This window comes from Leucoraja erinacea, chromosome 22, assembly GCF_028641065.1.
Source record: "Leucoraja erinacea ecotype New England chromosome 22, Leri_hhj_1, whole genome shotgun sequence".
Lineage (NCBI taxonomy): Eukaryota > Metazoa > Chordata > Chondrichthyes > Rajiformes > Rajidae > Leucoraja > Leucoraja erinaceus.
This window is the reverse complement of record NC_073398.1, coordinates 35374139-35400619: the sequence shown is the minus strand read 5'-3', so window position 1 is coordinate 35400619 and position 26481 is coordinate 35374139. Positions and strand designations below refer to the sequence as shown.

The window sequence follows — 26481 nt, the reverse complement described above, 5'->3', positions numbered from 1 at the left end:
CCACACAGCCCACTGTCTCCGCCTCTTCCTTTAGTTTTCCTGTCCCCACATCAGTCTGAGGAAGAGTCCCGACCCGAAACGTCGCCTATTCCTTCGCTCCATAGATGCTGCCTCACCCGCTGAGTTTCTCCAGCATTTTTGTCTACCTTTAAGAATAAGCAGCACTGCACCCCGAGCCCGAGCCCCACATCAATAGATCAATAGTGCTTCACTTGCCACAGACGTGACTGCACAGTGAAAGTCTTTCTCCCTTTCCCACACTCACGGGCACCAACATTGTTGGCCCCATCATTCAAAGTCCAAAGTGCGGTCGGACAGACAGTACAGGAGTGTGAAAACGCACACCTCTGGATTCAGGGCCATTGGTCAAACAGTCATACAGCGCGGAAACAGGCCCTTTGGCCCAACTCCTCCATGCTTTCATATGAAGAAAGACTGGATAGACTCGGTTTGTACTCGTTAGAATTTAGAAGATTGAGGGGGGATCTTATAGAAACTTACAACATTCTTAAGGGGTTGGACAGGCTAGATGCAGGAAGATTGTTCCCGATGTTGGGGAAGTCCAGGACAAGGGGTCACAGCTTAAGGATAAGGGGGAAATCCTTTAAAACCGAGATGAGAAAAACATTTTTCACACAGAGAGTGGTGAATCTCTGGAATTCTCTGCCACAGAGGGTAGTTGAGGCCACAGTTCATTGGCTATATTTAAGAGGGAGTTAGATGTGGCCCTTGTGGCTAAAGAGATCAGGGGGTATGGAGAGAAGGCAGGTACAGGATACTGAGTTGGATGATCAGCCATGATCATATTGAATGGCGAATGGTGCAGGCTCGAAGGGCCGAATGGCCTACTCCTGCACCTATTGTCTATGTTTCTATGCTGTCCCAAGAAGCTCCATCCAACCTAGGCCGCAAAAAATTCCAGAGAATTGTGGACGCAGCCCAGACCATCGCACAAACCAACCTCCCATCCATCGACTCCATCTACACCTCACGCTGCCTCGGCAAGGCCAGCAGCATCATCAAGGACCAGTCTCACCCCCGGCCACTCCCTCTTCTCCCCTCTCCCATCGGGCAAGAGGTACAGAAGTGTGAAAACGATCGCACACCTCCAGATTCAGGGACAGTTTCTTCCCGGCTGTTATCAGGTAACTGAACCATCCTACCACAACCAGAGAGCGGTCCTGAACTACTATCTACCTCATTGGTGACCCACGGACTATCCTTGATTGAACTTTACTGGCTTTACCTTGCACTAAACCTTATCGTGTATTTGTACACTGTAAACGGCTCGATTGTAATCATGTGTTGTTTTTCTGCTGACTGGTTAAGTAAGTAAGTTTATTGGCCAAGTATTCACATACAAGGAATTTTCCTTGGTGCTCCACCCACAAGTAATAACATGACATACAGTGACAGTTACGAATGACTCAGAAAACACTAAACATTAATAATAATAAAACATTAATGATAAAACACCATTGATCAAGCATGTGAACCAACAAAATACCAGATCAAAGGGAGGCTACAGATTTTGGCTGTTGAGTAGAGCAACTACTCGTGGATAAAAACTGTGGCAGCTTTGACAGTCCGGAGTCGCCTTCCAGAGGGAAGTGATTCAAAGAGTTTGTGGCCAGGGTGAGAGGGGTCAGAGATGATCTTGCCCACTCGCTTCCTGGCCCTGCAGTGTACAGTTCATCAATGGAGGGAAGGTTAGCACGCAACAAAAGCTTTTCACTGTGCCTCGGTAGACGTGACAATAAACTAAACGGAACTAAAGCTGCACGCTAGTGAGTGGCGGTGCTTCAACCAGCCCCTGCCCCCGCTCCAGTACCTACCTGTACGTGCGTCTTCAGCAAGTGACTGTGCATGGTTATTCCCTCGCAAACCTCCACAGACTTGGCGCCCACGTACTTCAACAGGTCGACGGGCATGCCCGTGTCCCAGGTGGTGATCCTGTACGAGGGTTCCACCAAGCCGCTCCAACGGCCCCGCAGGTTCAGGGCCAGCGGGGAGAAGGACAAGGTGTTGCTCAGGTGGTCGTTTAGCTTGGCAAAGTACGAGGTCTTGATGCTGGATATCTCCTGCTCTGTTAGTAGGCCGTCTGCCACCAGTCGCTCAGCGTACAGCTCGGGGATACTTTGTCGTGATCTGTGGAGGGGTTGAAGAAAGAATGCAACATGAGGCAGAATACAGTCTTGTTTTACATCTACAAGTGACACGTAGATACGTTTAGTTTAGAGATACAGCGCCGAAACAGGCCCTTCGGCCCACCGCGTCCACGTCGACCAGCGATTCTCCCCCCCCCCGCACACTAACACTATCCTACACACACTTGGAACATTTTCCAGAATATGACAGTCCCGCCATCCTGGGAATTAACCTGGTAAACCTACGCTGCACTCCCTTAATAGCAAGAATGTCCTTCCTCAATTTAGGAGCTAGATAGGGCTCTTAAAGATAGCAAAATCAGGGGATATGGGGAGAAGGCAGGAACGGGGAACTGATTGGGGATGATCAGCCATGATCACATTGAATGGCGGTGCTGGCTCGAAGGGCTGAATGGCCTCTACTCCTGCCCCCATTGTATTTAGCTTTTAAACCTTTCCATGGGATGTGAGGGGATAAATCGAACGGCCATTGACTGTGGATGGAAGGCCACCAGTCAGTCAGATGGATGAGGGTGGGCCCCTCGACTGTACCTGATGGTCCTGTACATGATGGGGTTGGTGAAGGTGGGCTCGTCCAGCTCGTTGTGGCCCCACTGCCGGTAGCAGAGGAGGTCCACCACCACGTCCTTGCGGAAGCGTCGCTGGTACTCCACGGCTAACCGCGCGGAACGCACCACCTCCTCTGCATCGTCTCCGTTCACGTGGATGACCGGACAGTGGACCATCCTCCCTGGGGGTGACAAAACATACAGGCCCATCGTCCCCACACTAAAGGCAATAGACAATAGGCCACTCGGCCCTTCGAGCCAGCACCGCCATTCAATGTGATCCTGGCTGATCATCCCCAATCAGTACCCCGTTCCAGCCTTCACCCCATATCCCCTGACTCTGCTATTTCTAAGAGCCCTATCTAGCTCTCTCTTGAAAGTATCCAGAGAACTTGCCTCCACCGCCCTCTGAGGCAGAGAATTCCACAGACTCACAACTCTCTGTGTGAAAACGTGTTTCCTCGTCTCCGTTCTAAATGGGTTACCCCTTATTCTTAAACTGTGTGGCCCCTGGTTCTGGGCTCCCCCAACATCGGGAACATGTTTCCTGCCTCTAGCGTGTCCAAGCTATCTACCGGATACAAGGAATATAAACAATAGACAATATGTGTAGGAGTAGGCCATTCGGCCCTTCGAGCCAGCACCGCATTCAATGTGATCATGGCTGATCATCCCCAATCAGTACCCTGTTCCGGCCTTCTCCCCATATCCCCTGACTCCGCTATTTTTAAGAGCCCTATCTAGCTCTCTCTTGAAAGCATCCAGAAAATACTCAATACTCTGACTTTCTCCTTGCTTGTTTCAGAAAAAAGCAAAGAGTAGGAGTAAACGGGTCCTTTTCACAATGGCAGGCAGTGACTAGTGGGGTACCCCAAGGCTCAGTACTGGGACCCCAGCTATTTACAATATATATTAATGATCTGGATGAGGGAATTAAAGGTAATATCTCCAAGTTTGCGGATGACACTAAGCTGGGGGGCAGTGTTAGCTGTGAGGAGGATGCTAGGAGACTGCAGGGTGACTTGGATAGGCTGGGTGAGTGGGCAAATGTTTGGCAGATGCAGTATAATGTGGATAAATGTGAGGTTATCCATTTTGGTGGCAAAAACAGGAAAGCAGACTATTATCTAAATGGTGGCCGATTGGGAAAGGGGGAGATGCAGCGAGACCTGGGTGTCATGGTACACCAGTCATTGAAGGTAGGCAAGCAGGTGCAGCAGGCAGTAAAGAAAGCGAATGGTATGTTAGCTTTCATTGCAAAAGGATTTGAGTATAGGAGCAGAGAGGTTCTACTGCAGTTGTACAGGGTCTTGGTGAGACCACACCTGGAGTATTGCGTACAGTTTTGGTCTCCAAATCTGAGGAAGGGCATTATTGCCATAGAGGGAGTGAAGAGACGGTTCACCAGACTGATTCCTGGGATGTCAGGACTGTCTTATGAAGAAAGACTGGATAGACTTGGTTTATACTCTCTAGAATTTAGAAGATTGAGAGGGGATCTTATAGAAACTTACAAAATTCTTAAGGGGTTGGACAGGCTAGATGCAGGAAGATTGTTCCCGATGTTAGGGAAGTCCAGGACCAGGGGTCACAGCTTAAGGATAAGGGGGAAATCCTTTAAAACCGAGATGAGAAGAACTTTTTTCACACAGAGAGTGGTGAATCTCTGGAATTCTCTGCCACAGAGGGTAGTCGAGGCCAGTTCATTGGCTATATTTAAGAGGGAGTTAGATGTGGCCCTTGTGGCTAAGGGGATCAGGGGGTATGGAGAGAAGGCAGGTACGGGATACTGAGTTGGATGATCAGCCATGATCATATTGAATGGCGGTGCAGGCTCGAAGGGCCGAATGGCCTACTCCTGCACCTAATTTCTATGTTTCTATGTTTCTATGATGACAGGCTTGTTGAGGGCAGGGTGGGCAAGGGGCCTGTTCCTGTTCCTGTTCCTGCCCCCGTGCCCAGCGGCTCATAGATGGAGTAGCTTACCAACATCACTGTTGTAGGGCGAGGACTTCCCCCTCTCTGCGGGAGTGGTGTAGCCCAGCTGATTGTTGACGATCAGGTGGATGCTGCCACCCACTCGGTAGTGGGGGAGTTTCGACAGAGTGAAGGTCTCAGCAACCACCCCTTGCCCTGGGAAGGAAGCGTCTCCGTGTACCTGAGGGGGATGGGGGGGGGGGAAGGGAGGGGGGGGGGGGGGGGGGGGGAAGGGAAGGCTCGTCAGCATCCACTCACCATAGCCTTGAAGCAACAATATCTCCAAACTTTCCAAGGACATGTTTAGTTTAGAGATACAGCATGGAAACAGGAAACAGTCCAGCTGTGATCGGACAATCTATTATCCAGATCAACCACAGCCAGAGGTCCTTGGAAATGCACATTTCTATGAAATTCCGATCATCACAGGATTTCAACTTGAAACAGGGAGATTTAGTTCAGAGATACAGCGCGGAAACAGGCCCTTTGGCCCATCCAGTCCGTGCCGTCCAGCGACCCCCCCCCCCCCCGCTACTAACACTATCCTGCACACACTAGGGACAATTTACAATTTTAACCAAATTAACCTACAAAACCTTGAGTGTGGGAGGAAACCGGAGCACCCGGAGAAGACCCACGCAGGTCACGGGGAGAACGTGCAAACTCCGTGCAGACAGCGCCCGTAGTCGGGATCAAACCCGGGTCCCTGGCGCCGTGAGGCAGCAGCTCTACCCGCTGCACCACCGTGACCGCTCTAATTGGTTTTGGTGTAAATGTAAATTGTCCCTAGTGTGTGTAGGATAGTGTTAGTGTGCGGGGATCGCTGGTCGGCGCCTGTATGTCTAAACGTATATCAACAATGAATGACGGTGCGTGGAGGCACGTGTGGCCTGTCCTGTCCTGACCTGCACACAAATGGCTTTGTCTCCGGGCCGGGCGTTGGCGTTTGCGCTGGGCGAGTAATCTCCATCTTGCCGGGACTGCTGCCGGCCGCGGACTTTGCCGACTGCCACCGGGTTGATGGCCTCGAGGTGCGACGGGTTGGGCAGCATGGCCACGTGCAGGGGCTGCTCAACGCCATAGTCCAGCTCCACCGAGGTCGACAGGTGAGACAGCACGTCCCCCGAGGCCGCGGAACCTTCCGGAAACTCACTCAACCCACGCATCTTGCGAAACATCAACTGCAATCAAATCCAAAGTAATATATGAAACTGTACCCGACCGGGTAGAAACATAGACAATAGGTGCAGGAGTAGAGGCCATTCGGCCCTTCCAGCCTGCACCGCCATTCATGGCAGTTCATCCAACTCAGTATCCTGTACCTGCCTTCTCTCCATACCCCCTGATCCCTTTAGCCACAAGGGCCACATCTAACTCCCTCTTAAATATAGCCAATGAACTGGCCTCAACTACCCTCTGGGGCAGAGAATTCCACAGATTCACCACTCACTGTGTGAAAAAAAAAATTATCATCTCGGTCCTAAAAGATTTCCCCCTTATCCTTAAACTGTGACCCCTTGTTCTGGACTTCCCCAACATCGGGAACAATCTTCCTGCATCTAGCCTGTCCAACCCCTTAAGAATTTTGTAAATTTCTATAAGATCCCCCCTCAATCTTCCAATGAAAGCCATTGCTTCAGTCTGATACACAAAGTGCTGGAGTAGTTGGTCAGGCAGCATCTGTGTGCTAGTATGGAAACAGGCCCTTCAGCCCAAACTGACCACACCGACCAACATGTCCCATCTACACTAGTCCCACCTGCCTGCATTTGGCCCATATCCCCCCAAATCTGTACTATCCATGCACCTGTACAAAAATTAGGATAGTACCTGCCTCAACTACCTCCTCCGGCAGCTCGTTCCGTACACCCACCACCGTCTGAGTGAATAAGTTACCCCTCAGGTTCCTATTAAATCTTCCCCCCCACCTTAAACCTTTGTCCTCTGGTCCTCGATTCCCCACTCTGGGTAAAAGACTCTGCGTTCACCCAATCTAATCCCCTCGTGATTTTGTACACCTCGACAAGATAACCCCTCAGCTTCCTGGCCAAGAAACACAGTCCTAGCCCACCCAACCTGCCCCTATAGTTCAGGCCCTTGAGTCCTGGCAACACCCTCGTAAAGCTGTAGTAAGTAACTGCGAAATGCTGGAGTAACTCCGTGGGTCAGGCAGCATCTATGGAGAGAAGGAACGGGTGACGTTTCGGGTCGAGACCCTTCCTCAGAAGTGACTTTTAGACTGTACATTAGACTTTAGAGGCACAGCATGAAAACAGGCCCTTCAGCCCACTTACACTATCCTACACACTATGGACTATGTACAATTTTACTGAAGGTAAGTTAACCTCCCAACCTGGAGCGTGGAGAGGAAACCGGAGCAGCCGGAGAAAACCCACGCAGGTCACGGGGAGAACGTACAAGGGGACTCCGGTGGGAAGCGGCTGATTTGGAGGTTGCAAAGCCACTGAGGTTGGCCTCCCGTTCCGACGTCGGAGTTCCAGCATCCCGGCTGCCCGTAGTGGCGACTGACAATAGACAATAGGTGCAGGAGTAGAGGCCATTCAGCCCTTCGAGCCAGCACCGCAATTCAATGTGATCATGGTTGAACATCTCCAAGCAGTACCCCATTCCTGCCTTCTCCCCATATCCCCAAGGAAACACGTTTTCACCCAGAGAGTTGCTGTGGAAGTCTGCCTCAGAGGGCGGTGGAGGCAGTTTCTCTGGATACGTTCAAGAGAGAGCTAGATAGGGCTCTTAAAGATAGCGGAGTCAGGGGATATGGGGAGAAGGCAGGAACGGGGTACTGATTGTGGATGATCAGCCATGATCACATTGAATGGCATTGCTGGCTCAAAGGGCCGAATGGCCTACTCCCGCGTCTATTGTCTATTGAAACGCGCCCATTCCTTGGCTGCACAGGCGCTGCCCGACCCGCTGAGTTTCTCCAGCATTCTTGCCCACCTGGGACTGGTTTGGATGGGGTTACTCACCTCGGGCGGGAGCTGCAGGAGTCCCGTCAACAGATTGAGTCTCCCTCGGTGAGGCATCCCCAGCACCACGTCCGTCACGCCGCTGAGCGCCGCCACGCGGAATAATTCGTTGAAGAACCCCATCATGCTCTCCGCTCCCTCCCCGCCGTAGCGCTTCACAGTGGAGAACTTTGTCGCCAAGAAATGGTCAAATTCCTGCAAGAACAAAAACAGAACAGATTAGTTTGTGTAAATAGACAGGAGGAGTAGGCCATTTGGCCCTTCGAGCCAGCACCGCCGTTCAATATCATCATGGCTGATCATCCCCAATCAGTACCCCGTTCCTGCCTTCTCCCCATATCCCCTGACTCCACTATTTTTAGGAGCCCTATCTAGCTCTCTCTTGAAAGTATCCAGGGAACCGGCCTCCACCGCCCTCTGAGGCAGAGAATTCCGCAGACTCGCCACTCTCTGTGAGAAAAAGTGTTTCCTCGTCTCCATTCTAAATGGCTTACCCCTTATTCTTAAACTGTGGCCCCTGGTTCTGGGCTCCCCCAACATCGGGAACATGTTTCCTGCCTCTAGCGTGTCCAAACCCTTAATAATCTTATATGTTTCAATGAGATCTCCTCTCATCCTTCTAAACTCCAGAGTGTACAAGCCCAGCTGCTCCATTCTCTCAGCATATGACAGTCCCGCCATCCCGGGAATTAGCCTTGTAAACCTACGTTGCACTCCCTCAATAGCAAGAATGTCCTTCCTCAAATTAGGGGACCAAAACTGCACACAATACTCCAGGTGTGGTCTCACTAGGGCTCTGCACAACTGCAGAAGGACCTCTTTGCTCCTGTACGCGATTCCTCTTGTTATAAAGGCCAACGTGCCATTCGCTTTCTTCACTGCCTGCTGTACCTGGGCGATGATGATGATGAAAAAGGGCCTGTCCCACGGTGATATTTTCGGCGAATGCCGGCGACATATCAGTGTCGCCAAAAGATTTTGAACATTTCAAAATCCAGCAGCGACAAAAAAAATGTTGCGACACTTGAACAAAACACCGCACGGCAACAAGTCATCACGCCGTGAATTTTTCGGTGACCTGCTACGTCAGCCAATGATGTCATCAGTCGCCGAAAAAATCGCCAAGTGGGGCAGGCCCTTAAGAAGGAACGGCAGATGCTTGTTTAAACCAAGGATAGGCACAAAATGCTGGAGTAACTCAGCGGGTCAGGCAGCATCTCTGGAGAAAAACAGATCTGTTTACATAATTTCATTTGGTGATATGGCATGGAAAGAGGCCCTTCGGCCCACTCAGTCCATGCCGACCATCGATCTTGTTATCCCACTCTGTCGTCCACTCCCGACACGCACTGGGGGCAATTTACAGAGGGACGTTTAGTCTACAAGCCCGCACGTCTTTGGGAAGTGGGAGGAAACCAGAGCACCAGGAGAAAGCCCACGTGGTCCACAGGGAGAACGTGCAAACTCCTCACAGGTGGCCTAGAAAGCTAATTTTGAACGTATTGCAAATCCTCCACGGATGCTGCCTGATCCGCTGCGTAACTGTGGCCGAGAGATTTACTCACTGCATCCTCACTGCAAAAGGTGTTTCCTAGTTCTGTGGCAATGTCCATGGAGCGGGGAGGGGGGGGGAGGGGGGAGTTCCCACCGCCGCGGGTACCATGTAATCCCATGCTACCTGCTCCATGGTCTGGTTCGCCAGGTGAGGAGGGGGCTGTGGACCCCCCAGCAGGACCAAAAACAAGACCTGTCAAAGGGCGGATGAGCCTGATCCGCGATCAGTGTCGTACGTAGCATTGTAAGGCTACATTGATGGTTTCAACCATGATGATGATGATGATGATGAAAATACAGGGCGAGGCTTACAGCGGCCTAACTTGGGCAAAAGGTGCTTAGAAACATCCAGGATTTCTGTGGCAACCGGGCTGATCATGTCCATCCCTTGGTTAGCCCTAAGGGAAAAGGGGGGGGGGGGGGGGGGGGGGGGGGTGGGCAGGGGAGGGACCCGGCGACGGGTCTCGACCCGGAAGGGTCTCGACCCGAAACGTCCCTATTCCTTCGCTCCATAGATGCTTTCTCGACCCCGAAACGTCTCGTCCCCCGAAACGTCGCCCATGAACAAGGGTTGAGTTTCTCCCAGCATTTTTGTCTACCTTCGAAATCGCAGTCGCCGTCACCTATTCCTTCGCTCCATAGATGCTGCCTCTCACCCGCTGAGTTTCTCCAGCATTTTTGTCCACCTTCGATTTTTCCAGCATCTGCAGTTCGTTCTTAAACACTGACCCGTACACTAGTTCCAACCTGCAAGCTAGGGGGGCAATTGACAGAAGCCAATTAACCTACAAACCTGCACGTCTTTGTGGCGTGGGAGGAAACCGGAGCACCCGGAGAAAACCCACGCGGTGAAAAGCTTATTTAACAGTGAGCTCGGAGTCCCAGCGGCATGTATTCTGCCGGTCGCTTGCAAACCTACCTGCGACTCCAGCATCAATGTAGCCAGATGTCTTCTCTCTTCTCGTGTTAAAGCTTCTCGCTTGATTTGTTCGAATCTTTGAGCGAACCATTCCCTCTCCGCCATGGTCTCCAGCTGGCTGGCCTCAACCGAGGAGTGTCCACAGTACGTCTGATCCAGGTAGGCCAGCACCTCCTCTAGACTGCCTTCATCCTTCCCAAAGCCCGACAAATCTGGATATCGGTTTAAAAACAATAATCAGTAATATTGAGGGAGTGCAGCGTAGGTTTCGGTTTATTATTTTTTATTTATTAGAAGTAAGTACCTTTTTTCAGGTGACAAATATATATATTGTCTCGACCCGAAACATCTGCCCGAGGGAGGAGCGGCGCCCATGTCGGGGCGGCCTGGCGCGAGGCTGAGACGGTAACGGCACTCACGTGAGGGCGATCCGGCTCGGGGCTGGAACGGTGGTCCGGTGGCTGGGACGGCATTCTGGCGGCGGTGACCTGAGTCCGGGGTTCGGCTGCGGGCCAGCGGCTATGTCAGCAGGACTGGCGGGCGGCAGCTTCGACCACCCCGGGCCGCGGTGATTGAGCCGCGGGACTGTTTGTACCATCGCCCGGTGGGGTATCGCCTCAGCGCAGAGGGAGAAGAGGAGGGAAGAGACTGCAGACCTAAGACTTTTGCCTCCATCACAGTGAGGAGATGCTGGGTGGACTCACTGTGGTGGATGTTAATATGTGTTTATTGTTGTTTTTTATTGTATTGTATGTATGACTGCAGGCACGAAATTTCGGTCTGAATGACAATAAAGGCTATCTGTAATCTGTAATCTGTATTGGCTTATTCCATTTTATGTACATCTTAATTTTTTTTTAATGACAGAGAGAAAGATAGACTAGATAATAGAGAATAGAAAAACATGTGATGTATAGTGTGTGAAAAAGAAAAAGGAAGAGAGAGAGAGAGAGGGAGGGAAATAAATTTAAATAAAAAGAGAGAAAGAGAAAGAGTAGGCAGTAAAAGATAGGAGATAAGTATTTATATTCTTGACCATCGTTCACCCAGTCTTGAAACAATTGTAGGTTCACCAGGTTAATTCCCGGGATGGCGGGACTGTCATATGCTGAGAGAATGGAGCGGCTGGGCTTGTACACTCTGGAGTTTAGAGGGATGAGAGGGAATCTTATTGAAACATATAAGATTATTGAGGGTTTGGACACGCTAGAGGCAGGAAACATGTTCCCGATGTTGGGGGAGTCCAGAACCAGGGGCCACACAGTTTAAGAATAAGGAGTAAAGCCAGTTAGAACGGAGACGAGGAAACACTTTTTCACACAGAGGGTTGTGAGTCTGTGGAATTCTCTGCCTCAAAGGGTGGTGGAGGCCGGTTCTCTGGATACTTTCAAGAGAGAGCTAGATAGGGCTCGTAAAGATAGCGGAGTCAGGGGATATGGGGAGAAGGCAGGAACGGGGTACTGATTGGGGATGATCAGACATGATCACATTGAATGGCGGTGCTGGCTCGATGGGCCGAATGGCCTGCTCCTGTACCTATTGTCTATTGGTGTTTCTCTACAACTCCTCCCCCTTCTGTCGTTGGGTGAGACTGGTCTTTACTTTATTTTAGACCTTAGAGATACATTGTGGGAACAGGCCCTTCGGCCCATCTATTCCGTGCCCGACCAGCGATCAGGTCCTTGCTTTTTAGAATTGAATCACCTTGCCCTCGAACAAAATCTTCATGTCTATTCACAAATGATTCACAAAGTTTGCGCTAACTGCCCATCCCAAACTGCCCGGACTGGATTCAGAATCAGCTTTGCTGGCGTTTTGCAGACGAGTCAGCAGAAACAGTGTCGTTCTCCCTCCGAATAAGGAATTTAGTTTAGAGATACAGGGTGGAAACAGGCCCTTCGGCCCACCGAGTCCATGCCCACCATCGATCACCCGTTCACACACTAGTTCCATGCTATCCCACTTTCTCATCCACTCCCTACACACACTGGGGGGCAATTTACAGAGGGGCCGATTAACCTACAAACCCGCACGTCTTTGGGATGTGGGAGGAAACCGGAGCACCCGGAGGAAAGCCACTAGTTAAGATATTAGTTCGACATGAGTGAACCAGAGTGGTTTTAATCTTCACCATCACCAATAAGTTTTTTAAATTCCAGATTTAATTAAATCTCCAACCTGCAAAGGGCGAGTCAAAATAGTGACCCAGCCCCGTCTAATAATAGAACCACACCCTCACCAACACACACGTATTCCCTTTCATAAGTGACTTAGTTTAGTTTAGGAACACAGCGCAGAAACAGGCCCTTCGGCCCACCGAGTCCGTGCCGTCCAGCGATCCCCGCACACTAACACTATCCTACACCCACTGAAAGAGCCATCGTGACAAGGGTTTTTTTTAACTTAAGGTGAAAAGTTCGCAGCTCTCTTGCAAGGTTTTTTAATGTAAGTTGAAGAGGTTAATCAGATAAAATGGGGCCCAGAGGATGCCTGCCATTGGGGTGACTGGCTTTTGGCAAAGAGTGAAAAACAACTCCATATTTGGGAGGTGGATGATGGTTTTTGTACATGACATCATGCAATTGGTTTTATTTCAGTACGTATATAAACTCGCGTGTTCTGGGATTTCTTTGTGTGTGCTGCTGGAGATTCAGACGTGAAACTGTTGCCTCTGAGTCTCTCAGTCCACACCCGTCAGATGTTATATTAAAGCTTTGTATGGGCTTAAGAATTTGTACTTTGTCTATCTTTTTAAGTGAACTTTTTCACCACGAGGGACAACTTTTACATTTTACCGTGCCAATTAACCTACAAATCCTTTGGAGTGCGGGAGGAAACCGGAGATCTCGGAGAAAACCCACGCAGGTCACGGGGAGAACGTGCAAACTCCATACCGACAGCGCCCGTAGTCGGGATCGAACCCGGGTCTCCGGCGCGGCATTTGTTGTAAGGCAGCAACTCTACCGCTGCGCCGCTGTGACCGTGATCGGAGCAGAATTAGGCCATTCGGCCCATCAAGTTCACTCCACCATCATGGCTGATCTATCTCTCTCTCTCACCCCCATCCTCCTACCTTCTCCCCATAACCCCTGACACCCGCACTCATCAAGAATCTGTCAATCTCCGCCTTAAATATATCCATTGACTTGGATTCCACAGATTCCACAAGCTTTTTTGTTGCATGCTATCCAGTCCATGGAAAGACTATTTATGTTTACAGTCGAGCCATCCACAACATGCAGATACAAGATAAAGGGAATAACGTTTAGTGCAAGGTAAAGCCAAGTAAATTCTGATTACAGATAGTGGAGGGTCTCCAATGAGGTGGATGGTAGGTCAGGACCACTCTGGTTGGTGAAAAGATACATCGTCAATGGCAAAGAATTCCACAGATTCACCACCCTCTGACTAAAGAAATTCCTCCTCAACTCCTTCCTAGAGGTACATCCTTTTATTCTGAGGCTGTGCCCTCTGGTCCTAGACTCTCCCACTAGTGGAAACACCCTCTCCACATCCACTCTATCCAGGCCTTTCACAATTCGGTAAGTTTCAATGAGGTCTCCCACTCATCCTTCTAAACTCTAGCGAGTAGAGTCAAGAGAGGGTTTATTTATGTCATGTGTCCCAGATAGGACAATGAAATTCTTCAGCGGGTCAGTACAGGCCCAGTGCCGACAAACGCTCATGATACGTTAACCCTCTCATCCCTGGGATCATTCTCGTAAACCTCCTCTGGACTCTCTCCAGAGCCGGCACATCCTTCCTCAGACCTGGGGCTGTCAAATGCTCATCGTATGCTAACCCAATCATCCCGAATCTTTCTCCAGAGCTGGGAAGTTCGAAGGACAGATATAATTACCTGTGGTGCACATGGGATCATTTCCCCGTAGCGACTCGGTTAAGACCTGTATTTCAGGGATGATCTCTTGCCCGCCTGCAATCAGGGGGTTGATTTTAGCAGCTTTATGGCCATGCTCCCGATAAGCTGTCACCAGACGGGCTAAACCATGGTCCACTGGAAAATAAAGAAAAATCATTCAATATTTAGGAGGTTATAACGCAAGAACAATAAACCACAGGGCCAGAACATACTCAGAAGATCTTGTGGACACACACACACACACATGAGTGCGGGTGTGTTAGGTCACAGAATAAATAGACGTACTTTTAGAAAGATGAGGAGGAATTTCTTCAGGCAGAGGGATGGTGAATCTGTGGAATTCATTGCCACAGACGGCTGTGGAGGCCAAGTCAATGGATATATATAATATATAGTAAGCGACAATTTAATTACAGATTTCACAGCTTCAGTTTTTTTTTTAAGAATTTTATTTTAAAGTATAAAGATAAGGAGAGAAAAAGATGAGACGATCGATAACAAGATTGTGGAGATAGTTCCAGGAAATGTTGAGTGTAGCTATTCATCCAATCCTAAACTCAAATTTCAACCCTGGTTCTGTGTTAAACCAATTTACTTTTTCAAAAATTCAATAAATGGGGACCATATTCTAACAAATAATTCTGGTTTGTCAATTAAGACAAATCTTATTTTTTCCCAGTCACTGGATACTTTTATGGCAGAGATAGACCGATTCTTGATTAGTACGGGTGTCAGGGGATATGGGGAGAAGGCAGGAGAATGGGGTTGAGAGGGAGAGATAGATCAGCCCTGATTGAATGGCGGAGTAGAATTGATGGGCCGAATGGCCTAATTCTGCGACCTCAAGGCCATATGAACTTATATTCCTTTATATTCAACTCATTCACTGAAACATTGTAACGTTACCCGTGCATATGACAATGAACAGGAAGCTAAAAACACATTGGCACATCAATGGGAGTAGTCAAGTCAAGAGAGTTTTTGTCATGCGTCACAGATAGGACAATGAAATTCTTGCTTGCTGCAGCACTACAGAGTATACTAAGCATAAATACAGAACAGTTCAGTGTGTCTATATAGCATAGACCATATATACACACATAAATAAACAGATAAAGTGCAATAGGCTATTATAGTTCAGAGTTTGTTTGAGTTGAGTTTAATAGCCTGATGGCTGTGGGGAAGTAGCCATTACTGAACCTGGATGGTCCATATTTCAGGCTCCTGTACCTTCTACCAGATGGCAGCGGAGAGATGAGTGTGTGGCCAAGATGGTGTGGGTCCTTGATGATGCTGCCAGCCTTTTTGAGGCAGCGACTGCGATAGATCCCCTTGATGGTGGGGAGGTCAGAGCCGATAGTGGACTGGGCAGTGTTTACAACTTTCTACATCCTTTTCCGCTCCTGGGCGCTCAAGTTGCCGAACCAAGCCACGATGCAACCGGTCAGCATGCTCTCGACTGTGCACCTGTAGAAGTTCGAGAGGGTCCTCTTTGACAAACCGACTCTCCGTAATCTTCTCAGGAAGTAGAGCCAAAAAACTTATTAAGTCATTTATTCAAAATAAATTCTGCCAACTTGGCAGCTAGGTCTGGGAAGTGAAACATGATGCGAGCTTTATGTGTAAAACTTCCACCTGTAAAAATTGGCAGCCAAACCGGGCAGGACTATTAAGGTGTGCGATTGAAACAAAATACTTCTGGATCTTGGAGTTGCTCGCTGTCCTGCCTCAGACAGCCTGAAGAAGGGTCGTGACCCGAAACGTCACCCGTTCCTTCTCTCCAGAGATGCTGCCTGTCCCGTTGAGTTACAAGTCAAGTTTATTTGTCACATACACACACAAGATGTGCAGTGAAATGAAAGTGGCAATGCCTGCGAGAATCGTGCAAAACAACAGAACAGAATCAGTATTTACATTTACTAAAAAAGACGCAACAGTATTTACAACCCAGGTGAGATCAGAGTTTACAGCCCTGACGGCCTGTGGGACGTAACTCAGTCTCATCCTCTCTGTTTTCGCAGCGTGACAGCAGAGGCGTTTGCCTGACCGTAGCAGCTGGAACAGTCCGTTGCTGGGGTAGTCGGAGCCCTTCACGAGGTGTGTGTGTTACACCAGCATCTTGTGTCCATCTCCCATTAAAATAAAACTTTATATAGACGTAAGCAGCTGGAGTGCAGCGGGTCAGGCAGCATCTCTGAAGAAAAGCAATAGGTGAGGTTTCGGGTCGAGACCCTTTCTTCAGGCTGAGAGTCAGGGAAGAGGGAAATGAAAGATGTAAAAAGAGATGAAGAACAAATGATTGAAAGGTGTGAAAAGATCAAATCAAAGCCAACAACACTGAGGCAGGGGTTCACAGAATGTGACGACCACATCTCACCATACTTTACAAGCTGAGAACATCCCCCATCCGAGTCATCCTGCTAGTTCCACTGTTCGGATCCCCATGTTATCACCTCTTCCACAGCCAACAACAGACCATTGTGGTCTCCTTGGCCATCGGTGCCGGCTCTGATTTGTTCTCCATACCCCCTTTTAGCCCACAAGCATCACTGGTTACCCTCTCCCAACTGACTCCCAGTCCTGAGATTCAAGGGTGAAAAAAAGTTCTCGACCCGAAACATCACCCATTCCTTCTCTCCAGAACACTTCTGCCTGTCCCGCTGAGCTTTTGTGTGTCTGACTCTAAGATAAATCAGTCTGGTGAACCTCGCACTCCCTCTATGGCAATAATGTCCTTCCTCAGATTGGAGACTACACTGCGCATTCAATCAATTATGCAGCTCGTTATTTGATTTGTCGACAGTGAAATTAAAGTGTGGTCAGTTGTACAAAGGGGTGGGAGATTGCAACCTTCACGTGGTCCACCCTGTTTCAGCGAATGCAATCAACGTGCCGTGCACAATCTTGCTATTGAGGGAGTGCAGCGTAGGTTTACACGGTTAATTCCTGGGATGGCGGGACTGTCATATGCCGAGAGAATGGAGCGGCTGGACTTGTACACTCCGGAGTTTAGAAGGATGAGAGGGAATTTTATTGAAACATATAAGATTAAGGGTTTGGACACGCTAGAGGCAGGAAACATGTTCCCGATGTTGGGGGAGTCCAGAACCAGGGGCCACAGTTTAAGAATAAGGGGTAAGCCATTTAGAACAGACGAGGAAACACTTTTTCCACACAGAGATTTGTGAGTCTGTGGAATTCTCTGCCTCAGACGGCGGTGGAGGCCGGTTCTCTGGATACTTTCAAGAGAGAGCTAGATAGGGCTCTTAAAGATAGCGGAGTCAGTGGATATGGGGAGAAGGCAGGAACGGGGTACTGATTGGGGATGACCAGCCATTGAATGGTGGTGCTGGCTCGAAGGGCCGGACAGGCTACTCCTGCACCTATTGCCAAACAGAACAAGTTGGCCTCCAACTTTAGGCTGTGCACGCAAATACTCTTCCTCTTTTGCACAATTCTTGGTTTCTGTTTCAACTCACACAAAGGTCCAGCAACTCTTCACAACGTCTACATGTTATACGTGTCGGGAGGAACTGCAGTTGTTGGTTTATACTGAAGATAGACGCAACATGCTGGAGTAACTCAGCGGGCCAGGCAGCATCTCTGGAGAAAATCGATCGGTGACATTTCAGTCAGTTCTGAAGAAGGGTCTCGACCTGAAACGTCACCTATTGCTTTTCTCCACAGATGCTGCCTGATCCGCTGAGTTACTCCAGCACTCTGTGAAACGTCACCTATCCATGTCCTCCACAGATGCTGCCTGACCCGCTGAGTTACTCCAGCACTCTGTGAAACGTCACCGATCCATGTTCTCCACAGATGCTGCCTGACCCGCTGAGTTACTCCAGCACTCTGTGAAACATCACCTATCCATGTTCTCCACAGATGCTGCCTGACCCGCTGAGTTATGGTGCAGCAGCGTCTATGGAGCGAAGGAAATAGGCAACGTTTCGGGCCAAAACCCTTCTGGAAATAGGCAACGTTTCGGGCCAAAACCCAGAAGGGTTTCGACCCGAAACGTTGCCTATTTCCTTAGCTCCACAGATGCTGCCTGACCCGCTGAGTTACTCCAGCACCTGCTGAGTTACTCCAGCACTCTGTGTGAAATGTCACCTATCCATGTTCTCCACAGATGCTGCTGCACCCGCTGAGTTACTCCAGCACTCTGTGAAACGTCACCTATCCATGTTCTCCACAGATGCTGCCTGACCTGGGTTATTGCACACACACACTTCTGCACAAGGCATGTGTCCCCTCAAAAGTTCTCAACGTTTGCAACCATTCTCGTTCTGCTGGAAGTCCACCAACTCTTGATCTTAGCATCACATACAACACGAGGATTTAAGAGAGAGTTAGATAGAGCTCTAGGGGCTAGCGGAGTCAAGGGATATGGGGAGAAGGCAGGCACGGGTTATTGATAGGGGACGATCAGCCATGATCACAATAATAATAATAATAATAATTTTATTTATAGAACACTTTAAAAACAAACATAGCTGCAACAAAGTGCTGTACATCACTAATCATTGACAAAAAAGCTAATACACACCAAAAATAACAATCAAAAGAAATAGTAGGAAAAGACATGTAAAATAAAGAAACATCAAAAACACCACAAACAGAAGCAAAGCCTCAGGCATGGTCAAAAGCCAGGGAGTACAAATGCGTTTTAATACTGGATTTGAAGATGGACAGTGAGGGGGCCTGTCTGATGTGCAACGGCAGGGTGTTCCAGAGTGCCGGAGCAGCAACAGAGAATGAATGGCGGTGCTGGCTCGAAGGGCCGAAGGGCCTCCTCCTGCACCTGTTTTCTATGTTTCTATGAGAGAACTTCATTTGTCCCAGGAGGGGGATTGGCCGGCCCAACAGCGATAAAAACACAACATGCGACATGAAACATGACTTTAATCAACAGCAAAGGGTAATACTAATAGCAATTTTCCACCCACAAGACAACATAAACCAGCCCTCCACATTGAAGGCTTCTAACAGCCGGAGTGTCACGCCGACTGACCTTGGTGTGAGGAGGTGGCGTCCCTTGGCGAGTTGTTTGCACAGTCGTTGTTTCCCTGGGGTTTGTAGCCGTAGACACCTCCCTCGCTGTGATACAGGCGTGTGATACAGCGAGAGTCACACACTCCCCGGCCCGTCCACCTCAACAGCGCAGTCAGAGCGTTGCCCGGCAAGCTGAACATTGTCCCCCTTGTCCTCTGCACAAAACCAGGTCAATGGTTTAAAATGTTGTCTTAAAACAAAATCCCCTCCTGCCAAAAAAAATCCCGGTTGTCCTAGACTAGCCGGGGCCCTGCACAGGCATGTGTGTGTGTGTGTGTGTAAGTAAGGAAGCAGGCAGGCGCAATGACCCTAGCTCCGCTAGAGGATCTTTGGGCAGGCAAGAAGCCGCATAGACACCGCCTCCCAACTGCTCAGCTCAGCCAATAGCTCGGTGGTGTGAAGCTCAACGCCCCCTGTCTTTGCCAGTCCAAAGCAAAGATCGCTATAGGATCTTTGGTCCAAAGATCAGTTATTTGTGTCTATCTCCAGAGATGCTGCCTGCACACTCATCAACAAGAGCTACAAGTTGTCAGGGAGTCACAAAGAACTGCAGAGAGACACAAAATGCTGGAGAAATTCTGGAGTCAGGCAGCATTACTTTCAAGAGAGAGCTAGATAGGGCTCTTAAAGATAGCGGAGTCAGGGGATATGAGGAGAAGGCAGGAACGGGGTACCGATTGTGGATGATCAGCCATCGTCTTCTTATTTTGTGTGACGTGCACAGCCTAAAGTCTGAAGAAGGGTTTCGGCCCGAAACGTTGCCTTTTTCCTTCGCTCCATAGATGCTGCTGCACCCGCTGAGTTTCTCCAGCTTTTTTGTGTACCTTTGTTCTATTTGATCTTCCGTTTGTGCACGTCGAGTTGATTTCATTCGTCGAAACAGGGCGGACCACGTGAAGGTTGCAATTTTCCACCCCATGATCAGCCATGATCACAGTGAATGGCGGTGCTGGCTCGAAGGGCTGAATGGCCAACTCCTGCACCTATTGTCTATAGATACAAAATGCTGGAGTAACTCTGCAGGACTGGCAGCATCACTGGAGAGAAGGAATGGGTGGCGTTTTGGGTCGAGACCCTTCTTCAGACATAAACATAGTATATTTGTTTTTGCTTGTATTGTGGCGGTGCCTTTGTGTTGAACAATTTAGTATTGTACGTGTTATTGTAAATAGGCAAATACATTATCTTTGGTTTAAGAACAGGTTTTTTGGTTACTGTTAGGAATATTGAACTGGAGAATTCTGAGCTGTTATGTTCTGTCCAATAGGACAAGCAAGGCACTCTCTGTTGACAAATCACTTTTAATGTGATGTGCAGGAAGGAACTGCAGGCTTAAACCGAAGATAGACACAAAAGTGCTGGAGTAATTCAGGGGGACAGGCAGCATCTCTGGGGAGAAGAAACGGGTGGCGTTTCGGGTCGAGACCCTTCCTCAGACTGGAGATGCTGCAGATGCTGATTTAGTTGGCTCGTTACATTTAGTTTATTGTCAATTATACCGAGGTACAGTGAATAGGCTGCCAGAGGGAACTGCAGATGCTGGCTCAGACAGGTAGACAAAAATGCTGGAGAAACTCAGCGGGTGAGACAGCGACTGAGTCTAAAGAAGGGTCTCGACCCGAAACGTCACCTATTTCCTTCGCTCCATAGATGCTGCCTCACCCGCTGAGTTTCTCCAGCATTTTTGTCTACCTTCTATTTTGACAGCATCTGCACAGTTCCTCCTTAAACGGTTCAGATGCCGAGTTCAGTTTATTGTCGTGTAACAAGATACATGTAACATGAAATTAACGCGACTCTAATTAATAGCAACAGCAACATTAATGAAAGGGAGGAGTGGAAGGCAACCTCATCTCCATTACACAGCTACATCTCCTCACCAGATAGAAGCTGTCCAGGGTCTGACCTCCCCAGAGGAGCGTAGATGGGTGAAGCTCAACAGACTTGGTACTGGAGTTGGGCGTTTCAATGCCAGCGTGTGGAGATGGGGACTCCCTCCAGAGCCCAGCCTGTGAATGTGGAGCAGAACAACAGACAGCCAACCATGTCATCTCTGGGTGCCCGCTCTACCACCCACCAAATGGAGCTGTGTCAGGGCCTGGCAGACATTGACGCCAACAGAGACAACCACCTGGCTGCTCAACACCCGGCTTGAGATCTAACTATTCCTTTGGTTTATTCATGCTTCATTCGCAAGAAGAAGAAGCAAATTTAATTGCCATATTTTCACCCACAAGACAAAATAAATCAGCCCAGATGAAGGAACTGCAGATGCTAGTTTAGTTAGTTGGTGAGGCAGCATCTATGGAGCGAAGGAATAGGTGACGTTTTGGGTCAGATTCAGATCAGATTCAACTTTAATTGTCATTGTGCAGTGTACAGTACAGAGATAATGAAATGCAGTTAGCACCTCCCTGGAAGAGCAACATAGAATATGATTTCAATAAATAAATCTATTTACATGCATACGGTCATAGTGTTTTTCCTGTGGGAGGAGTGTCCGGGGGGGGGGGGGGGGGAGGGGTGATTGGCAGTCACCGAGGTACATTGTTGAGCAGTGTAACAGCCGCAGGGAAGAAGCTGTTCCTCGACCTGCTGGTCCAGCAACGGAGAGACCTGTAGCGCCTCCCGGATGGTAGGAGGGTAAACAGTCTGTGGCTGGGGTGAGAGCAGTCCTTGGCGATGCTGAGCGCCCTCCGCAGACAACGCTTGCTTTGGACAGACTCAATGGAGGGGATTGAGGAACTGGTGATGCGTTGGGCAATTTTCACTACCCTCTGCAATGCTTTCCGGTCGGAGACAGAGCAGTCACCATACCATACCGTGATGCAGTTGGTAAGGATGCTCTCGATGGTGCAGCGGTAGAAGTTCACCAGGATCTGAGGAGACAGATGGACCTTCTTCAGTCTCCTCAGGAAGAAGACGCTGGTGAGCCTTCTTGACCAGAGTAGAGGTATTGTGGGTCCAAGAGAGGTCATCGGAGATGTTGACTCCCAGGAACCTGAAGCTGGAAACACGTTCCACCTGCGTCCCGTTGATGTGGATGGGGGTGTCAGATTCAGATTCAGATTCAATTTTAATTGTCATAGTCAGTGTACAGTACAGAGACAACGAAATGCTTTGTGTGTGTGCCGACCCTAGACTTCCTGAAGTCTACAATGAGCTCCTTGGTCTTCAAGAAGAGTTAAGGACCATGAGTTGGACCTCTTCCATATAGGGTGATTTCACCAAATGTCAAATGAGCGTAGATCCCCCCTCACGTGACCGAAATTTTAACTGGAGGACATATGTCAGTTCGGTACATGTTAGTGAATGGGGAAACACGCACTTTCCCACCCAATAAAAACATGGAAAACGGCCGATATTTTAGCTGAAATTTTCTGTGCTAGTCGGGGTGACCGTGAAGCACAGTGACCTAAATTTTCAGGCAAAAAAAAAGATAGAAAGTAAGGTAATTACAAGAGGGAACTGAAGGTAGAAAACAGCGGAAGTGAACAGCCGACATTTGCCGTGGAGATTTAAAGATCCAAAATATCGGGAATTATCGCGTTTGCTCGCTGAATTTCATCAAAAGTAAGGCATTATTAACTTACTTTTGATGAAATTCAGCGAGCAAACGCGATAATTCCCGACTAGCACAGAAAATTTCAGCTAAAATATCGGCCGTTTTCCATGTTTTTAACGGGTGTGAAAGTGCGTGTTTCCCCATTCACTAACATGTACCGAAGTGACATATGTATTCCAATTTACAATTTTCGGTCACGATACATTTAATCTGCTCATTTGGACCCCTTGAGGTGAAACAAAATGCCGTATAGCAGCCATACATCGTTGTTGCTGATCCAAGACACAACTTCAATTTACAGTGTCCGTGTGTCCATGTCCAGGGGTCCGTGTGTCCAGGTGTCCGTGTGTCCGGGTGTCCAGGTGTCCAGGTGTCCAGGTGTCCAGGTGTCCAAAGTCCGTGTGTCCATGTGGCCAGGTGTCGATTGTGTGTCCAGGTGTCCGTGTGTCCGTGTGTCCAGGTGTCCGTGTGTCCAGGTGTTAGTGTCCGTGTGTCCAGGTGTCCGTGTGTCCGCAGTGTCCGGTGTCCATGTCCGTGTGTCCGTGTGTTGAGTGTGTCCAGGTGTCCAGGTGTCTGTAAGTGTGTCCGTGTGTCCGTGTGTCTCTTCCAGGGTCCCGTGTCTCGGGTGTCCAGGTGTCCGTGTGTCCAGGTGTCCAGGTGTCCAGGTGTCCAGGTGTCCGTTTGTCCAGGTGTCCAGGTGTCCGGGTGTCCGGGTGTCCGGGTGTCCAGGTGTCCAGGTGTCCGGGTGTCCAGGTGCCCAGGTGTCCAGGTGTCCAGGTGTCCGTGTGTCCAGGTGTCCGTGTGTCCGTGTGTCCGGGTGTCCGGGTGTCCGGGTGTCCGGGTGTCGGTGTGTCCGGGTGTCGGGGTGTCCGTGTGTCCGGGTGTCCGGGTGTCCGGGTGTCAGGGGGTCCGTGTGTCCAGGTGTCCGTGTGTCCATTGTCCAGGTGTCCAGTGTGTGTGTGTCAAGGTGTCCGTGTGTCCAGGTGTCCGTGTGTGTCCAGTGTCCAGGTGTCCGTGTGTCCGTGTGTCCAGGTGTTCGTGTGTCCGTGTGTCCGTGTGTCCGGTGTGTCCGTGTGTCCAGTGTGTCCGTGTGTCCAGTGTGTCCGTGTGTCCGTGTGTCCGTGTGTCCGTGTCCGTGTCCAGGTGTCCGTGTGTCCGTGTGTCCAGGTGTCCCGTGTGTCCAGGTGTCCGTGTGTCCGGGGGTGCAGGTGTCCGTGTGTCCAGGTGTCCGTGTGTCCGGGTGTCCAGGTGTCCAGGGGTCCAGGTGTCCGTGTGTCCGTGTGTCCGTGTGTCCGTGTGTCCCGTGTGTCCGTGTCCGTGTGTCCAGGTGTCCGTGTGTCCGTGTGTGTCCGTGTGTCCGTGTCCGTGTGTCCGTGTGTCCGTCCGTGTGTCCAGGTGTCCGTGTGTGTCCGTGTGTCCGGTGTCCGTGTGTCCAGTGTCCGTGTGTCCAGTGTGTCCGTGTGTCCAGGTGTCCAGGTGTCCGTGTGTCCGTGTGTGTCCAGGTGTCCGTGTGTCCGGTGTGTCCGTGTGTCCGTGTGTCCGTGTGTCCGTGGTGTCCCGGTGTGTGTGTGTCCGGGTGTCCAGGTGTCCGGGTGTCCGTGTGTGTCCGTGTGTGTACGTGTGTCCGTGTGTGTCCGTGTGTCCGTGTGTGTGTCCGTGTGTCGTGTGTGTCCAGGTGTCCGTGTGTGTCCGTGTGTCCGTGTGTCCGTGTGTCCGGGTGTCCGTGTGTCCGTGTGTCCGGGTGTCCGTGTGTGTCCGTGTGTCCGGTGTCCGGGTGTCCGTGTGTCCGGGTGTCCGTGTGTCCGTGTGTCCGTGTGTCCGTGTGTCCGTGTGTCCCGTGTGTCCGTGTGTCCGTGTGTCCGTGTGTCCGTGTGTCCAGTGTGTCCGTGTGTCCAGGTGTGTCCGTGTGTCCAGTGTGTCCGTGTGTCCGTGTGTCCAGGTGTCCGTGTGTCCAGTGTCCAGTGTCCCGTCCGGTCCGTGTGTCCGTGTGTCCGTGTGTCCGTGGTGTCCCGGTGTCGTGTGTGTGGTCCGGGTGTCCAGGTGTCCAGGTGTCCGTGTGTCCAGGTGTCCGTGTGTCCAGTGTGTCCGTGTGTCCAGGTGTCCGTGTGTCCGTGTGTCCAGGTGTCCGTGTGTCCGTGTGTCCAGTGTCCGTGTGTCCAGGTGTCCGTGTGTCCGTGTGTCCGTGTGTCCGTGTGTCCAGGTGTCCGTGTGTCCAGGTGTCCGTGTGTCCAGGTGTCCAGTGTGTCAGTGTGTCCGTGTGTCCGTGTGTCCGTGTGTGTCCGTGTGTCCGTGTGTCCGTGTCCAGTGTCCGTGTGTCCGGGTGTCCGGGTGTCCGGGTGTCCGGGTGTCCGTGTGTCCAGGTGTCCGGGTGTCCGGGTGTCCGGGTGTCCAGGTGTCCGTGTGTCCAGGTGTCCGTGTGTCCGTGTGTCCAGGTGTCCGTGTGTCCGTGTGTCCAGTGTGTCCGTGTGTCCGTGTCCGTGTGTCCAGTGTGTCCGTGTGTGTCCGTGTGTCCGTGTGTGTCCAGGTGTCCGTGTGTCCGTGTGTGTCCGTGTGTCCCGTGTGTCCGTGTGTCCAGGTGTCCGTGTGTCCAGGTGTCCGTGTGTCCAGGTGTCCCAGGTGTCCGTGTGTCCAGGTGTCCGTGTGTGTCCAGGTGTCCAGGTGTCCGTGTGTCCGTGTGTCCGTGTGTCCAGTGTCCAGGTGTCCAGTGTGTCCGTGGTGTCCGGTGTGTCCAGGTGTCCAGGTGTCCGTGTGTGTCCAGTGTGTCCGTGTGTCCAGGTGTCCGTGTCCAGGTGTGTCCGTGTGTGTCAGGTGTCCAGTGTGTCCGTGTGTCCAGGTGTCCGTGTGTCCAGGTGTCCGTGTGTGTCCGTGTGTCCAGGTGTGTGTGTCCAGTGTGTCCGTGTGTCCAGGTGTCCAGTGTGTCCAGGTCCAGGTGTGTCAGGTGTCCAGTGTGTGTCAGGTGTCCGTGGTGTCCAGGTGTGTGTGTGTCCGGTGTCCGTGTGTCCGTGTGTCCAGGTGTCCGTGTGTCCAGGTGTCCGGTGTGTCCAGGTGTCCGTGTGTCCAGGTGTCCGTGTGTCCAGGTGTCCTTGTGTCAGGGTGTACATGTGTCCGGGTGTCGAGGTGTTCGAATGTCCATGTGTCCAAGTGTCCAGGTGTCCAGGTGTCCGTGTGTCCAGGTGTGTCCAGGTGTCCGTGTGTCCAGTGTGTCCCGTGTGTCCGTGTGTCCGTGTGTCCGTGGTGTCCGTGTGTCCCGTGTGTCCAGGTGTCCGTGTGTCCAGTGTGTCCAGGTGTCCGTGTGTCCGTGTGTCCAGGTGTCCAGGTGTCCAGTGTGTCCGTGTGTCCAGTGTCCAGGTGTCCAGTGTGTCCAGTGTGTCCGTGTGTCCGTGTGTCCGTGTGTGTCCAGGTGTCCGTGTGTGTCCGTGGGTGTCCAGGTGTCCGTGTGTCCGTGTGTCCGTGTGTCCGGGTGTCCGTGTGTCCAGGTGTCCATGTGTCCGTGTGTCCATGTGTCCGTGTGTCCAGGTGTCCGTGTGTACAGGTGTCCGTGTGTCCAGGTGTCCATGTGTCCGTGTGTCCAGGTGTCCGTGTGTCCAGGTGTCCGTGTGTGTCCAGGTGTCCGTGTGTGTCAGGTGTCCAGGTGTCCGTGTGTCCCGTGTGTCCGTGTGTCCGTGGTGTCCGGTGTCCAGGTGTCCGTGTGTCCGTGTGTCCGTGTGTCCGTGTGTCCGTGTGTCCGTGTGTCCGTGTGTCCGTGTGTCCGGTGTCCAGGTGTCCGGTGTCCGGTGTGTCCGTGTGTCCGTGTGTCCGTGTGTCCGTGTGTCCGTGTGTGTCCGT

The 26481-nt window shown here is 50.8% G+C and overlaps 1 protein-coding gene across 1 annotated transcript in view; it reads right to left on the bottom strand.

Annotated features, from left to right (window-relative positions):
* Nucleotides 1-19425, bottom strand: part of dhtkd1 (dehydrogenase E1 and transketolase domain containing 1) — a 31694-nt gene extending 12269 nt beyond the window's left edge. Inside the window, exons 1-8 of the mRNA XM_055653466.1 lie at nucleotides 19051-19425; nucleotides 14016-14171; nucleotides 10157-10368; nucleotides 7684-7878; nucleotides 5599-5874; nucleotides 4703-4874; nucleotides 2700-2898; nucleotides 1836-2148 (exon numbers count right to left, since the gene is read on the bottom strand). Coding sequence (XP_055509441.1) covers nucleotides 1836-2148; nucleotides 2700-2898; nucleotides 4703-4874; nucleotides 5599-5874; nucleotides 7684-7878; nucleotides 10157-10368; nucleotides 14016-14171; nucleotides 19051-19231 — 1704 coding nt within the window. The 5' untranslated portion in view covers nucleotides 19232-19425. The remainder of the gene's footprint in view (nucleotides 1-1835; nucleotides 2149-2699; nucleotides 2899-4702; nucleotides 4875-5598; nucleotides 5875-7683; nucleotides 7879-10156; nucleotides 10369-14015; nucleotides 14172-19050) is intronic.
* Nucleotides 19426-26481: the final 7056 nt, after the last annotated feature.